Raw genomic sequence first — 15,515 nt, 5'->3', positions numbered from 1 at the left:
TTGGAGGTGTTGAAATAATTCCGTTTTATTAATGATGATAAATCCAACTCGACGCAACGTGGCACAGGGGGATCTTGACTGCAGACGTAGCAGTAGGTGCGCCCCCACACACCATCAAACGACGACGTTTTACTGAAATTTGACGATGTTCAAACTTCGAAGGGACATCGGTTTTAAACTTTAATGGCACTTTGTTGCACGTGACAGTTTTTACCATATTCTTAATAGAAAAAAAATGAAAAGAAATTATAAATAAATATTAAATATAATCCTCAAATTATTTAGTAAATAATCTTATCATAAATAAAAAATATTAAAATTTTCAAAGAAAAGATGCCGCATTCTCCCATACTATACAAGAAGACACCCATCATGGGCATGGCCGCAAGGGCCGTGCGTTGGAATTTCTAAATAGAGTCGACCAAAACTTCTGAACATTGGATTCCCCTTGGGAATATACAGATTAGGAAATGAATAATCATAAAAAGCGGCTACGATTATTACATCCCAAAACCCAAAGAAAAAAAAGGCCATTCAATTTGTAGGTCTGGTCCAGGTCGTCTCCGATGTGACCGCATTTCCATAGTAGACCAGTTTTGTGGATTCATCCCAATACGCCTGCACGAGTACCAATAAAAAAGGGTTGTTAGAACAAGCTAACGAAAAATTGGATTGGAATTTCACATTGGATGATCAAATTTCCAATTTTAGAGAGGGGTGGGTGGTGTTGCACAAAAACCCATTGAACTGACAAAGGACATGCTATGCTGCCCCTCACTATGCAGACATAAGGGGAAGGAGGTTCAATACTTGACCCCACTTTTATATGTCCCTCTTGCTTTGAACTTCACTCCGGAAGGGAAGGAAAGGAAAGCCAACCGTGAGTCAAAAGTCTGATTAGTTGTGAACTGATTTTTTGGTTTCTTAAGAACTGAAATCTGTTATTCACGTGCCCATTTGCCTGCCCATCCTTCTTGGTTTATAATTGGTGGAACACGTATGAATAAATCACCTGCCATCCAGACGGAAGATCTCTTGACAGCTCCACTAAATCAGGCTGCTGGCTTTTGTAAGCGGTTGGCTCAGGTGAAGACTTCTTAGCTTCACTAGACTTTCGAGCTCGCTTGCGCCTAACCCTCTCACGCCTGCATAAAATCAGCAATACTTATAAAAAGATATATTTATATATGTTGAGTGACAGCTTAAAAAGAGAGAATAGGGTCCAAATCAGTGTAATAAGAAAAATTGACCCCAAAGAACAGATATTAAACTTCAATATAGCAAATCCACTTCACTACAGTAAAACCACTTCTTTTAAAAAGGTGACCATATAAAAGAGTGCTGAAAGGAATTGTTAGAGTAGGTTTCAGAATCCAATACCAATCACCGCCCAAGGGCTGAAAATTAGCATTATCTTTAGCCTCCCCACTGGCAATTTGCTGGGCACGCCATTCCTGCCATGAAAGGATCGTAAGGACGGGAAACACTGACACATTAAGTTACAAATGAAGAAATCACATTCACAAACCTCTATTGCCCTTTGCCGCTTCTTCTCTAAAATCTCAAAACCGTTTTCAGGTTCAGATTCCTCATCCTCATGCAATTCCTCTTTTGCAGCCTTCCACTGATGAAACAGAAATATTAGATATTAAATAATTCCAAACAATCATTCTCCTCAAAGTTGAGAAACAATATATGCTACAAAATGCACCTTGTCCACCAAACTGGAAACTTTCTTATTAGACCTCAATGAGGATGTCATGCCTATGGTCCGCTTTTCAGTCCGTGAAGCTGATGAAGAGAAAGGGAAGGATAAAAGTTTGAATAATGTAGTTAGTTAACCAAAAAAACCAAGGGGCAAATGGATGAAACTGACTTAAAATTTAAGCCATTAAGCATCTGCTTCCCAAAGGGAAAGTGAACAAATAAATTTAACAAGTGAATGGATGAAGTATTCATCCATATTCTGAAAATGGTAGACTGTAACCATCCAGTGCACCATCAATGTGAGCATGCAGAACAGCCCACAAATCAATGGGCCCCAACTAGAGAATTGCTGCAGAATTAGCAACAAGAACTTGCTTAGAGGACATTAGCCATCCAATCTAATGAATACTCCCAAGAAAATGCAATAAATTTCCCCACAATCCAGCCCTAAAATAATCTCAAGCCTTGATGGGCCGTACTTCCATCCTTAAAGCTAACTCCAAAGTGTTTGGGATCGACCTTGCTGGTTCTGGATGTACCATAATTTTAACTAAATGAGTCACCAAACATCTAAAAAATGAAATAAAAAAGTTGCAAATGGGAATCAAGTAAATTCCAGGAAGCAATTTCTTAAATAAACTCATAAGAACAACAAAATACCCTTTTCTGATTTACCATGTCAGCAGCTATCCTGTTTTTCTATTGAAGAAATAAATAATAAATCTATGAATAAATAAATTATTTAAATTGAGACCTTTTTAAATGGAAAACAGTAGTGGAATGAATGAAAGTGTAACTATAGAAGCTTAAGCTAATGTAACATGCCCCCCAGGGGTTTGGCTAAGGCAGTAAAGGGATTGGTGAAGCAGACCTAGAGTTTGAAGGTAATGTCCTTGCATTTGAAAATTTTCAGTGAAAAAAGGGCTGTACAATAATCCATAAAAAATTCTAGGTGTTTAGACACTCTACCTTTAGATTGAGCCTTAGAACCTGTTGATGCAGGAGCACCAGTTACCACATTGGTTGACGGCACAGGAGCACTCTCTTTTACCAAAATGGTTGCTGGTGCTTGAATTGTGGCTGAACTAAAAGCAACCTCTGCAGAGGCCATTTCAGCATGACAACCAACAGCTGGAACATCAACCTTCCTGTTTGATAAAGAACTGCAGCCCACTTCAGCTGGAGCATCAGTGGCACCAGTTTGCTCAGAGGTACCAGTTTGATCAGAAGCAAGGGTGTCGTAACTCACTGGACCAGATCCACTGTGAAGCCCAGAAGATTCTACACTACTCACTACAGCAACAGGAGGCACCATGCCATCCTGAACTCCATAATATGCTCCAGGCTCAACAGGGTTAACCATGACTAGGGCATTCTCCAGATACACATTAGGAACTGTGTCATAGTACACTGGTGGATGGGGCATTGCCACTTGATGTCCTTCAGCAAGTCCATAAAAGCTACTGCTTGGAACTTCAGCAACAGTGTGCCCATAATAGTCGAAGTTAGAATCTGGGTAGGATAGATTATATTGCCCTGTATAAGGAACAGCTTCGGCTGTCTCCGGATATGATGGTGGTGGGGGATATGCAGGCTCAGGTGGCTCATCAGGTGGAGGTGGAGGTGGAGGAATTATTTCGTTATCAGGAGGTGGTGGGGGGATCCATTCCTCACCAGGAGGAGGTGGAATAGTAAACCCATCCTCTGAAGCCAAGGATGAGTATTCCACAGGCAGATTTGGCTGAATAGATTGCTCCTGTGGAGGAAAATATTCAGTACCCAATGGATTTTGGGCTGCTGCGTTGCTTGAAGGAACAGTGTCATCAACTTCCATGTCCACGTCCATGTCCACATCTTCCTCAGCATGGAGCCCAGGCTTGAAAGTGAATTCATCAGAAAGGTCATTTCCATCGACTCTTCCACCATTTGCTTCCGAGCCATTGCCTGCAAAAGTGGTAGGATATCCACATGAAGAAATGTGTCCAGAAATAGCAATATTATCATTGGTGGCTACACCCTGCGAGTCTTTCAGAACTGTTGTAGAAATTTCAACTTTAGAAACTACTTTCTTTTCATTTCCATCAGCTTCATATGCATCAACCATGCTTTCCAGTGATTTATCTCTCTTTATATGTGTGTCAACTTCATTCTCTGCATATTTAGCAAATTGACAAATTTGATCATCAACAGCAACTTCCAGCCGCTTAATCTGCCTTTCAGAATGCTCCCAAAATGGAAGCAAGGATGATCCATAAGATAAAAGTGACTTAAAATCAGAAATTCTAATCTCAAGTTCCCAAATATACTTTGATGTCAAATCATGACCTTGCGGGTGGCTCATTAACCTGAAACATAAATTGAAGAAATTATAAGAAGAATAATTGAATAAAGTAAAGAAATTCTGGAAGGTTTTCAAAGCCATTTATTCTAAAAGAATTATTAACAAACAAACAACACCAAGTTAATGCAAAGAGTAGATGAAGAAATATGATGTAGGCATGCATACCCTTTCAGTGTCATCAATTTTTCTAACAAACTTTCACTTTGTTCCACAAGACGAGAAGAAATATCAATTCCTGTCTCAAGTTCTTTGTTAACTATGCTTTCATAGGCGTACTTCTCCAAACCAGTTCTTATTGAACTCCCATTACCTAAAAGATCATTAACGGCATCAAAACTACTTAATTCACTTTGGTTGATACCAGTGGCCCCATCTTTAACTTCGAAAGTTTCACCTTTGTAACCTTCAGTATGCTCATTTACTTGGGAAACATGTTCACAAACTTCTTTGGTTTCAGAAATCAAATTGGCACCCACAGAGACACAAGTAATACGCACAGCTGAGGAATCAGAACATTCTACATCTAAAGTTGACTTGACTTCATCATGTCCAAGACAAGCACTCTCCATTCCTTCAGTAACAGGAAGAGTTTTCTGTTCAGGGTTTAATTGGGATGCCTGAACCAAAACATCAGGTACTTCCCATGAAGTTTCCCCAGTCTCAGTATTCCAGTAATAGCATTGGTTACTTTCCTCATGCATCACCATCTTCCAGCCCAAAGTCACATCTCCAGTGCCTTGGGCACCAGGATTTCCAGGCACATAGATTTGTTCATCTAAATCCATTTCTTTGGATGAATCACTTACTGCAGTCGCATCATTTTCTCTAATATCTCTGCCCTCCAGATTCTGGAGAGCATCTAGTGAAGTGCCATCTCTCTCCATGTCCTGCTGTTTAACTTCCTGAGAAGCAATATGCTCACCTGCTTTAATATCCACATCTTCACTGCCAATGAGTCCCTTAACCTGATAAAAGTGACATGATTAGCATGTGAAGAAACATGAGTGTATAGGCAGCAAACCATAAAGTGAAAAAAAAAAAGAAGAAAAAGAACTGCAATTAGATTACACTTATAAAATTGATAGATATGGATTTCCATCAAACACTGACATGAACAAACCTTTCTTTTATCAAAATCAAGCACACAAAATAAACTTAAAATGTGAGAAAACAAAGTTCACATGCAACAGAGTGTATGGACTACTCAGAAAATGTAGCCACCTAAATTATGTCCAAAGTTTCAATAGAATCACTACATCCATAAATTTGCAAAGCATAACAGGATCCGTTTATTTATTATCCAAATTTCACAAACCCAAATCCAGAAAACAACAAAAAGTTTTAGAATATGCATTTAGAGAACTACAAATCAATGCTAATGAGGCACTTAAAAAGTTGATTAGTCATGAAAATTTTGATTGGGAAAAATTAAATTGGTGTCAACACATTAAAAGGGATCCCTAACCATGATTTTAGATGCGATTAAAGTTCAACAGAAAATTTGTGATGATTGTTGATCAGATCATTGTTGAAAAAGGTAATCACTGGGTTGCCTCGATTAGACAAGGGGAAGCAACCTATTATTGATTCTGATCCTCCCTGGATTGGACAAAGCCTACACAATCAGCTTGATCAAAGCGACAGGGGCAATGTTTTTTTTTTTTTTGATAGATAAACAGTCAAATATATTAGAAAAGGCTAAAAAAGCCGCATGTATACAGGGGGTATACTAAACAGCCCCAAAAAAGGCTGGAAAAACAACAAAAAAGGGTAAAAACCTCACCCACCCTCAAGTGGTCCCAAGCCACTCCAAAAAACCTAACAGAGAGTAGGTTTCCTCACCAATGTACACCTTAGCCCAACCCCACAAGTTACAAACAAAAGAATTCTTGAATTTCTGAATATCTAAAGACCCTCCCCTGAACACTATCCTATTCCTTTCCTTCCAAACCGTCCAAAAAATGCACAGCGGTATGGAATTCCATATTTTTTTTCTTTTTTTCCCCACAAAAGAACCCCTCCAACTATGAAGCACCTCTATAACCGACTCTGGGAACACCCATTGAACTCCGAAAATGACAAGGGTAATCTCCCAAATAGTTTTAACCACTGTACAATGTAAGAGAATATGATTCGCATTTTCCTCTTCGCATCCACATAAATAACACCGATTAGGTAGCTGCCATCCCCTTCTTTGAAGCTTATCCAAAGTGAGGATCTTCCCCCACGCTGCCTCCCAAGCAAAAAAAGACACTTTTGTTGGAACCCTATCCATCCATATGCGTCTATTCAGAAAAGCACCAACTGAGTAGCCGCTCAAACTTTTGTAGGCCCCCTTGGCCCCAAAAACGCCGTTGCCTTCCCGCTTCCATCTCACTGAGTCCTCCTCCTGAGAAATCCTGAAATCCTTCAGAAAATTCAGCATTTCTCCTATCTGATCTATCTCCCAATCATTGAGATCTCTAGCCAAACTGAGATTCCACCCTCCTTGCCCCAAACTAGAATCCCACACTTCGCAAACTTTGGCATTCTTATGACCCGCCAAGGTAAACAACTGAGGAAAAGTTTGAGAAAGCGCCTCATTGCCACACCACTTATCCATCCAGAACAAAACTCTATTCCCCTTCCCAACCTTAAGGTCCATGCTCTCCCAACACCACTCCGCCTCTTTCATTATCTCCTTCCACAACCCCACCCCATAAGGCCCACAAACTTCCTTAGTCCTCCACCCACATCCCTCTTGACCATATTTCACCCCTATCGCCTTTTTCCATAGATTATCCTTCTCATAGGCATATCTCCAAACCCATTTGCCCAACAATGTTTTGTTCAACAAATCTATCTTTCGGATGCCTAATCCCCCCTCCTCCTTAGGGCTGCAAACCACTTGCCAATTAATCAAATGGCCTTTCCCTTCCAAACTTCCTCCTCCCCACAAGAAATCTCTTTGGATTTTTTCAATCCTTTTTGCCACCACCTTAGGAATTCGAATAAGTGAAAGGAGGTAGATGGGTATGCTGGCCAAAGTGCTCTTAATAAGAGTCATTCTTCCCCCCTTGGAGATATATTGTCTTTTCCACTGGGCCAGTCTTCTTCTCATTCTCTCTTCCACCCCATCCCAAGAAGAGGCGTTTTTATGATTGGCTCCAAGGGGCAGCCCTAAGTAAACAGCGGGTAAAGTCCCCAATTTACAACCCAGCTCAGCCGCCAACTCCTCCATCCCATCCACTTCCCCCACCGGAATAAGGACACTCTTAGCCAGGTTAATTCTCAAGCCGGAGGCAGCCTCAAACCACGCCAAAATCCAACTTAGATTGGTCAGTTGCTCTCTTCTAGCTTTGCAGAAAATTAGAGTGTCGTCAGCAAAGAGGAGGTGCGAAACAGTCAGCTCATCCCCCCCTCTCCCCCGCATCCTACAGCCTGAAATAAAGCCCCCTTCACCAGCCCGGCTAATCATGGTGCTAAGCACTTCCATACCCAAAACGAAAAGATAAGGAGAGAGGGGATCTCCTTGCCGCAGCCCCTTTGAGTTCGAAAAGAAACCAGCTGGAACCCCATTGATTAATATAGAGAATTTGGCGGTAGAAATACACCACCTCATCCATTCCTCCCACCTAGACCCAAAGCGACAGGGGCAATGTTGCCTTATTGGATTGAACTAATGAATGTTAATTTCCATAAAAAGCCTTAATCTACACAAACCCTTTCCCTCTCTCTCTCTCTCTTTTGTGGGGGGATTGGGGGTGCAGGGCATGGGGGTATTGGTTGGGTTGGGGGTTGGTGTTGGGGTTTGTGCAGTTACTGATTTTCTAATGTGCAAGGAGTTCGAATATTGCCGAAGTTAAAGTTGAACCTTCATTCTGGTTTTCCTTCACTTTTAGTTGAAGTGAAAAAATTCAGTAAGATGGGTCATGAATGTTAATTTCCACAAAACCCCTAATCTGCCACAAACCCTAACATCTCTCCATGGATGCCATTTTTTGCAGCAAAAAGAGCCTTGATTACCATTTGGGTAACCAACAAAAAGTCATTAACAAAGACTAAATACCCAATATTTTCCTGCTTTGTATTTGCCTCTTTTGTTCAGGGATTTGGAATATTGCTGAGGTTAAAGTCAACACTCTGTTCTGGTTTTCCTTTTCTTTTATCTTTATGTGAAAAATGTTAATGGTTTGAATCATGTTTTATATCATATTTGATGCCTTGAACCATTCATTATCATTATCATTTTGTTGATTACCCTAGAACCCTCACAGAATGGAGATTTATTAGTTTTGAAAGATAATTATGAAGATAATAATGTCTATATTGTTTCAATAAGCAATATACAAATATACTAATACATTCTACCAAGTTCATAAAATACTTCAATTTCCCATCACCTGCTTTGCTTGAGCTACTGCCACAGTTAATACCTTGCATCTTAGGCAATATTTGGTCTTATTGCAATTCTCATTGCCTTTTGCCTTTGACTACAATGAACCAGATTAAACATTGAAGATTCTAATAAACTCAGCACAAGTTGATCATGCCAAAATCACATCTTGCTCTTCAATTTTGGATTTTTTAAAGCTGAAGTGAACAAAAGGAGTGGAGCGAATAAACTACCTGGTCATTATGATCAGCTGAGGAACTTTCCATGACGGCAGAGGTAACTCTTTTCTTCGATCCCTCTTCCAATTCATCATCGCTATATTGCCCTAGTAATAGCAATGAATTATCCACTTTATGACCTGAAGAAGAAATACCAACATGTCAAAGGCTTTCAAAATAATTATACATTTACTCAACATTAATCATTATATCTGAGCCCAGCAAACAGATGCATTGAAGTATTAAGGCAATATCCAAAAAGGCAATAATAAAATTTTAACAGTTAGGTCTCAGAATTCATTCATTACAGCCACCTGGAAAACAAAATAATAAAATAAAACGTCAGCAACACATAAAGCAAATAAAGACAGAAACATACGAACCGATAAGGAAAATTTCCCTGATGTAATCTCCAAATGCTCTGATGCCGTGAAAAGGGCATAACAGGTTGGGAGCCATTCAAATTAACACTGTGGCAGGGCCCGACCTATTCTGATCAGTTGAAGGTTCCCAATACCACAGCCACCCTACATTCCAAAATCAAACTCTCGGGCCAAACAACATAACAATGTCTTGCACATATAGTTCCATACATCCACCAAAATAATGTTGTGCACTCATGTCCTCTATACAAAGTCCTTTTGAAGAAAACTGACGGAACCCACCTGAAGAAGATGGTGAATTGGGTGATGCAGCACGACGTTTTGAATCTAGATCTCCTCCAACTTCATCTCGTACTGAGGACCCACCCAAATCTCCTAGAGAGTTAAACAAATCTTCACCAGTGAAAAAAAAATATATACATATAATATATAAAGATAACACAGATGAAGAAATAATAATGATCAACCAACATTCCAAATAATAGTACTAAATTTTATTTTTATAGCTAACATTCCAAAAAATAGTACTAAAAATGCCACCATATTTCGGTAGAAAACAACTACATGCAAAACTTTCCATAGCAAATCAATTTTTTGTAAAACCCGTTAATGGGCAAATTCATCAAGTCTCTTCAGTTTGTTCTGGGGAAAATCTCAATACCTTATCTTTTCTAATATTCTCTCAGCAACCAAATAAGGCAGAAACAACCCCCAACAAGCCACAACCACAAAAATACAAACCAAAATACATAGACACACATATATATCATCTTTATAAAACCCTAATTTCTCAAATAAGTTTTCTCAAAAACCAAACAAAACACGAACTGCGGAACAAAGTGAAACTAAACCCATTTAAACTGATACAAAAATGCTAACATCCCATTAACAAAAAAAAAGAGAGAATTCCAACCGAAACCCTAACAAATACAATCCAGTAATCCACGGCGCATTAATTTATACACAAACATACATACATAATACACATATGTATATATAAAGAGAGAGATAGAGAAAGAGTACCAGAGGGTTCCGCGAAGAGATCAAGCTTAACCCGGCGGCCGGAGGCGCTGATAGCGGCGAGGCGGCGCTCCTTTCTTCTTCCCATTGATTTATGGATATGGATTCCGAGATTCTTCGAACAAGGAGTTTTGATCTCAAAGTAGCTTTTCGATTCGGAATTAGAGCTCTCTTTCGATGTAAGGGTTTGTTAGGTTACAACTGATAATTGTAGGAGTCGCGAGCCCCTCTCGTCATGTATACATATATCGCCCTAAAATGGCATCGTGTCAAGCCCACGTAGCTTTTGAAAGTTTTGGTCGTCTTCAACTTTGAGGGTCTGTTTGGATAGTACGTATCCTCATTTCGTTGCAAGGGGTCTTATGTAGAAGACAATTAAGACTTAGAATAATTGATATATTTTTTTTAAATAGCATTGTATCTATCATGAATCTTTTGTATTAGCTTTTTAATAATGTCATTATCATTCAAGAATTTATTAAATGAATCTAATGAGTTTGGTAATAGCTATACTAAAAAAAAATTAAAAGTAAATTAATACACATAATTTCTAACAAAAAAAAAAAAAAAAAAAACCGATACAACAACATGGAGCTAACAGATGCAAAGGAAGTTGAAAATTGACTTAGATTATCCTCCAAGGTAGATCCATTCTTAATGCATGCATAAGCGAAGAGCTTTTAGTTGAGATTATAGACTATAACCTCAAAGTCTATCTTTTCCTAAATGAGGTTGAAAACTTAAGGCACCGACACCAAATCTTCCTTATTTTGGGATTGTAAATATAATGATGTTGTCTAATTTGGCACGAAGAAGAGCCCTATCTACTATTAAAGCAAAGAGTTGTTTCCTTTACAAGTATCATTTAGCTTGAACTCATTCTTCTTCTTTCATTACCCATTTTTGCTAGAGTTTGAACATTCATTGGTTATTGTTTCTTTTCATTGTGATAGCGTAAATGGCAAGTGTTGACTTGGGCATGAGATTTGGATCATTGATCTACTTGGTGATCATGTACTTCATAGAAAACTTATTTATTATGAAATCAAATGACTAATAACGAGTGAGACCCAACAAGCTAGTGTCATATTCCTAAATATAACAATTAGTCTTGCATGTGCGAATTAAGACACGAAAGGTAAGCAACTCCTATCCACCACAAGAACCTAATTAGTCTAAAAGAGGAGGTTGAGGTTGTCTTTGTTGTAAAAGAGAGACTTTAAGCCTTTTGAGCTCAAGTAGAGTAAGCATCATAAGTAGATGGATCCTAAAACTCCAACATAGAGAGCAAATGTGAAAAGTTGAAGAAGCGACCTAACATCATGTGTTACTATTCACTTGAAGTATCCCCTCCCCCTGGTGAGATATTCCCTCCATAGTTTATTGCAATAGAATCTTTTGTATAATTTTTCTCATCTATAAATGCAATTTGATCAGAAATCCATAGAACCATAACACTTCTCAAAAGCCTGGTCCTATATCTCACAACTCCTACCACGAATCAACGATAAAGTGTTATTCTTCAATATGTAAAGGACTTAGACAAGTCTAAGGGCTATATCTCAACAATGGTTCAAGCTTGTAGTAACGTTGTTTCAACTTGTGTTACCCCAAATATATTGCAATATGAACCACCTTGGCACTTTTTAGGTTGAAGTTCAATTTATATGGCAACGCTAACAATAACTTCAATCAAATTATGCATTTTTATATCACAAACCACCTAGTTACTTTATCATGTTAAATTTCAATTTATGTGATGACATAAATGATCACTTGACCAATTTATACATTTTTTGTTAGATCAAAATAAGAGGGCATGCTACTAAATCCTAGATGCAATTGAAATATATGTCAAGTTTAAAATTTTACATTTTAGGGTGTTTTAGGACATACCTTAGATTTGGATGTTCATAAAAAAAATAGAAAAAAATTCAAGTTGATGAAGAGTACCTTGAAGACAAAATGTTCCTTTTGGATCTTATAATCGAGAGAAGTGTTGGCTTCTTTTTCACCTTAAAAGGATGGGTGCTAGGGTTTTTTCTCTAGAAAATGGAAGATAAAAAAAAATGTCTAATCCTGAAAGGGTTTATATAGACTACTAGTGGGCTTAAGTGATTAAGGTTTATCATATGGGTTTAAGTCACTCAATCCAACCCATTAGGTCATATTTAATTAATTCAACCATTAGATGACCTCCAATTAATTAACTAGCCCAGGTAGACATTAGGATAAGATCCTTAAAAGTATGACATGATGTGACAAGTTTAAAGTTTATTGATTATTTAATAAAGTTCTAGTTATAATTTTATCTATTCTTATTTCATATAATATATCTTATGAGCATTTTGGTATACATCTCTTGCATTGTACATGATTTGGGTGTATTAGGAGTTACATGAAAGATTCAAGTCATGACTTCCTTACAAATTGATGATTTGGTCACAGTTGGTTCATAGACTTAAGCAATCCATTTGAGGTTTTAATGTATTATCTCTTAATTAGAAAGATAGTTTTTCTTAGCCATTAGGATGAAGCTTCCTTGGTTAGTGCATTAGTGTGTATGGTTACACATTGGACAAGACTTACAGTGAGACATGATGTAATGTTATTAGGTATTCATGACTTCATCAAGTTGCTATGTTGTACTGTCTCTTAACCTTGAGAGAATACTGAGTTTATGTCAAAGTTACTACTAACTTTGACATACATGTGAGATCTTAGACTGATCATATATTCTCTATAGTTTGGGTCATTGTTGATGGAAGTCGGTAGCAATAAATATTCTCAATAAATGCACCATGATATTCACTGTAAATCTCTATCATAAATAAAATATTAAAGCTTAAATACGTGGTAACTTTAGCTAAGAAAAACCAGATATAGAGTTACCATAACTTTGTAGTATTTTGGTTTGTCGTTCTTTGAATCAGTTTTAATATGTTTATTTGTTTTAAAATTAAAGGGATTAATTATTTACTAAAGATATTGAAATCCTAAATTCAATAAATAAAGATCAAATATGAATAAAGATTTCCTAAAATATTTAATGAAATAAATAAAACAAAATAAACAATATTCCGAAAAATTTCACAATCTAATGTCAAATCCTTAGAGAGAGAAAGAACATTATAAAATCCAACGTTTAGGGTCAAAGTCAATCTACGACCGAATTGAATATTAAAACTAATATTGCATTTGAAACTTAGGTTCTTCCTTTAAAAAAAAAAACATATTCCTAAAATCATCAAGTTAATGAAATTAATTATTGATTTAAGATTTAACTTTTTAGCATTTCATACTCCTTGTAGTTCTGTTTTAGGGCATATAACGATAAGGAAGACTACGATAATTAATGATCAAGAATTACCAAAAATCACTAGTTTTGAGTAATAATTTACTGTATCATTCTCTAATATAACTCACAAGGATAAGATTAAATATTCATAATTTGTAACCCAACCAGTTGTTAATCTCATTGCTATAATTCTTAAACCAATTAGATATGATAGTTAATTTTTATTTTTAATTTTATTCAATCAAAATCTCATATCCATCTTTGTATATTTGACCTTTAGATTTGTTAACAATATGATCAAATTATGGTAACTACTAACTAGTGATCAAGGACTTCCTAAGAATCATTTGTATCTTGATAAAAATCCTCTGTAATTTATCTAAGGTGATCTAACATAGAGGATTTATTCCTACCAATTAAAACTTGAAAAACAAAATCAAACCATTCAATATGTTATCGATTCTTGCCACTCCTTCTTTGAATTTTTCACCTTCATGCTAGCATCTTCGGATCAATCAAGTTAGCTAATTAAACATGGTGGAAGATTTCTCCTCACAACTCATGTTTGGTTGCCAAGAAAATAAAATAGAAAGATGAAAAAAAAAAAAAACCTAAAACTTTATTAAAGACTTTCAAGATGAGAGATTAATCTCCTTCCTGACATTTTATCATCCTCTTTTAAAACCTATAATTAAAAGAGTTTATACAATAAAATCAATAATGTAACATGTGGTACACTTCATTGCCCACTTATTACAAAGAAACGTTATAAACAACCTAAAAAAACTCTAAATGTTACGAGTTCTAAATAAATGTAATGCGTTTTGAATTTGATGGAGGCATTTGGAATAAATACTCTTAATATTCACTCCAAACTAGTCTTTAATCATACTACAGAAAATTGAAGAACATTGCTCAAGTTAGAATTTTGTTTTAAAAGAAACACCTAAGTCATTCTTGTGCAATCATCAATGAATGTTAGAAGCCATTTGCCCTTAAAACATTACGAATTCGAGGTGGACCCCAAATATTAAAATGAATTAATGAAAAATGAACTAAAGATCTATTATTGTTTAACGAAAATGGAACCTAATGGTGTTTTGCAAATTTGTAAACATCACAAGGCAAAGAATTGACATAAACATTTGTGAATAAATATAGAAATATATTTTTAAGCAATCCAATGGAAAGATGTCCAAGATGAAAATGATAAAGCCAAATAGTATCTTTATTGAAGTTGATTTGTTAAAAGAGAAATGAAATTAAGGGTGGGTCACCACTATTAGATTCTTCTTCAAGAAAATATTGTTGAAATTGAGCCCTATAAAACATGACATGATGTAACAAATTGAGATACATATATAAAATTATTTATTTATGCTTTTAGGTTTCCCATTTATTATCCTTTTTGCATTAATCAGTTATTTGAGCATACACGCTCATATCATTTGTATTATACATAACTTAGGTGCATTAATAGTTGCATAGAAGATCCATATCAAGGGTTTCCTACAGAGTGATGAGTTGTCCATAGTTGGTTCATGGATTTGGAAAATATAATTAAGACTGTAGTACACTACCTCCTAATTGGAAAAAATGACTTGTCTTGGTTGTTAAGATGGTTTTCCCATGATGAGTGTACTAGTATTTGTGATGTACACTGGATAAGATCTATGGTGAATTGTAACGTAAGGCTATCAATTGTCATGATTGACTAAACTACTATACTGCATGAACTCTTAAACTTGAAAAGATATTGAACATATGTCAAAGTCAACAAAAAGCTTTGACATATGCGTAAAACCCAAAATTGGACATATATCCTTATAAATTAGATCATTATTGATAGACACTAGTAGCAACGGGTATTATCAATAAAGGTACTATGATATCTCATGGGATTGAAACAATGTGCCCCCTTAAGTGATTCAAAGGACATATGATCTAGAAATTTGACATATGCTTCTTGGAGGTAGAGTATATTAGTTGATCACATAATATGTGAGATTTGTAACTCAATGATTAAAAAGGTAATCCTAATAAGGGATAACACTACCTTATTATATTACAGACACTAGTTCATGAAGAGTTTACATGCAACGGATAGTAGGTCGCAAATCTGAGCGTTATTTAGTTGTTATTTATATAGGGTACTATAGTACAATTGATTTTC

At 36.4% G+C, this 15,515-nt stretch overlaps 1 protein-coding gene across 2 annotated transcripts; it reads right to left on the bottom strand.

The window, feature by feature from the left end:
* Window positions 1–280: 280 nt before the first annotated feature.
* Window positions 281–10,384, bottom strand: LOC100249836 (uncharacterized). 2 transcript variants are annotated; one of them, XM_010646323.3, is made up of 10 exons: window positions 10,048–10,384; window positions 9,307–9,399; window positions 8,657–8,781; window positions 4,214–5,013; window positions 2,677–4,052; window positions 1,712–1,791; window positions 1,529–1,624; window positions 1,381–1,454; window positions 1,013–1,145; window positions 281–618 (listed from the first exon to the last, which is right to left on the bottom strand). In XM_010646323.3, the coding sequence occupies exons 1-10, from the start codon at window positions 10,130–10,132 to the stop codon at window positions 535–537; spliced, it is 2,946 nt and encodes a 981-aa protein (XP_010644625.1). In that variant the 5' UTR covers window positions 10,133–10,384; the 3' UTR covers window positions 281–534. The 2 variants fall into 2 exon arrangements, with proteins under 2 accessions (XP_010644625.1, XP_010644626.1); XM_010646324.3 differs by lacking the exon at window positions 10,048–10,384 and having other exon boundaries at window positions 9,025–9,405.
* Window positions 10,385–15,515: the final 5,131 nt, after the last annotated feature.

This window comes from Vitis vinifera, chromosome 19 (genome assembly GCF_030704535.1).
Source record: "Vitis vinifera cultivar Pinot Noir 40024 chromosome 19, ASM3070453v1".
Taxonomy (NCBI): Eukaryota; Viridiplantae; Streptophyta; class Magnoliopsida; order Vitales; family Vitaceae; genus Vitis; species Vitis vinifera.
This window is presented reverse-complemented; position numbering and strand designations above follow the sequence as displayed.

Coding starts and splice junctions, on each gene's coding strand:
- LOC100249836 (XM_010646323.3), bottom strand. CDS start 10,132: ATGGGAAGAAGAAAGGAGCGCCGCCTCGCCGCTATCAGCGCCTCCGGC. Junction 5,014..8,656: donor CAGCTGATCATAATGACCAG/GTAGTTTATTCG, acceptor CACTTTTATCAG/GTTAAGGGACTCATTGGCAG. Junction 619..1,012: donor ATCTTCCGTCTGGATGGCAG/GTGATTTATTCA, acceptor GTACTCGTGCAG/GCGTATTGGGATGAATCCAC.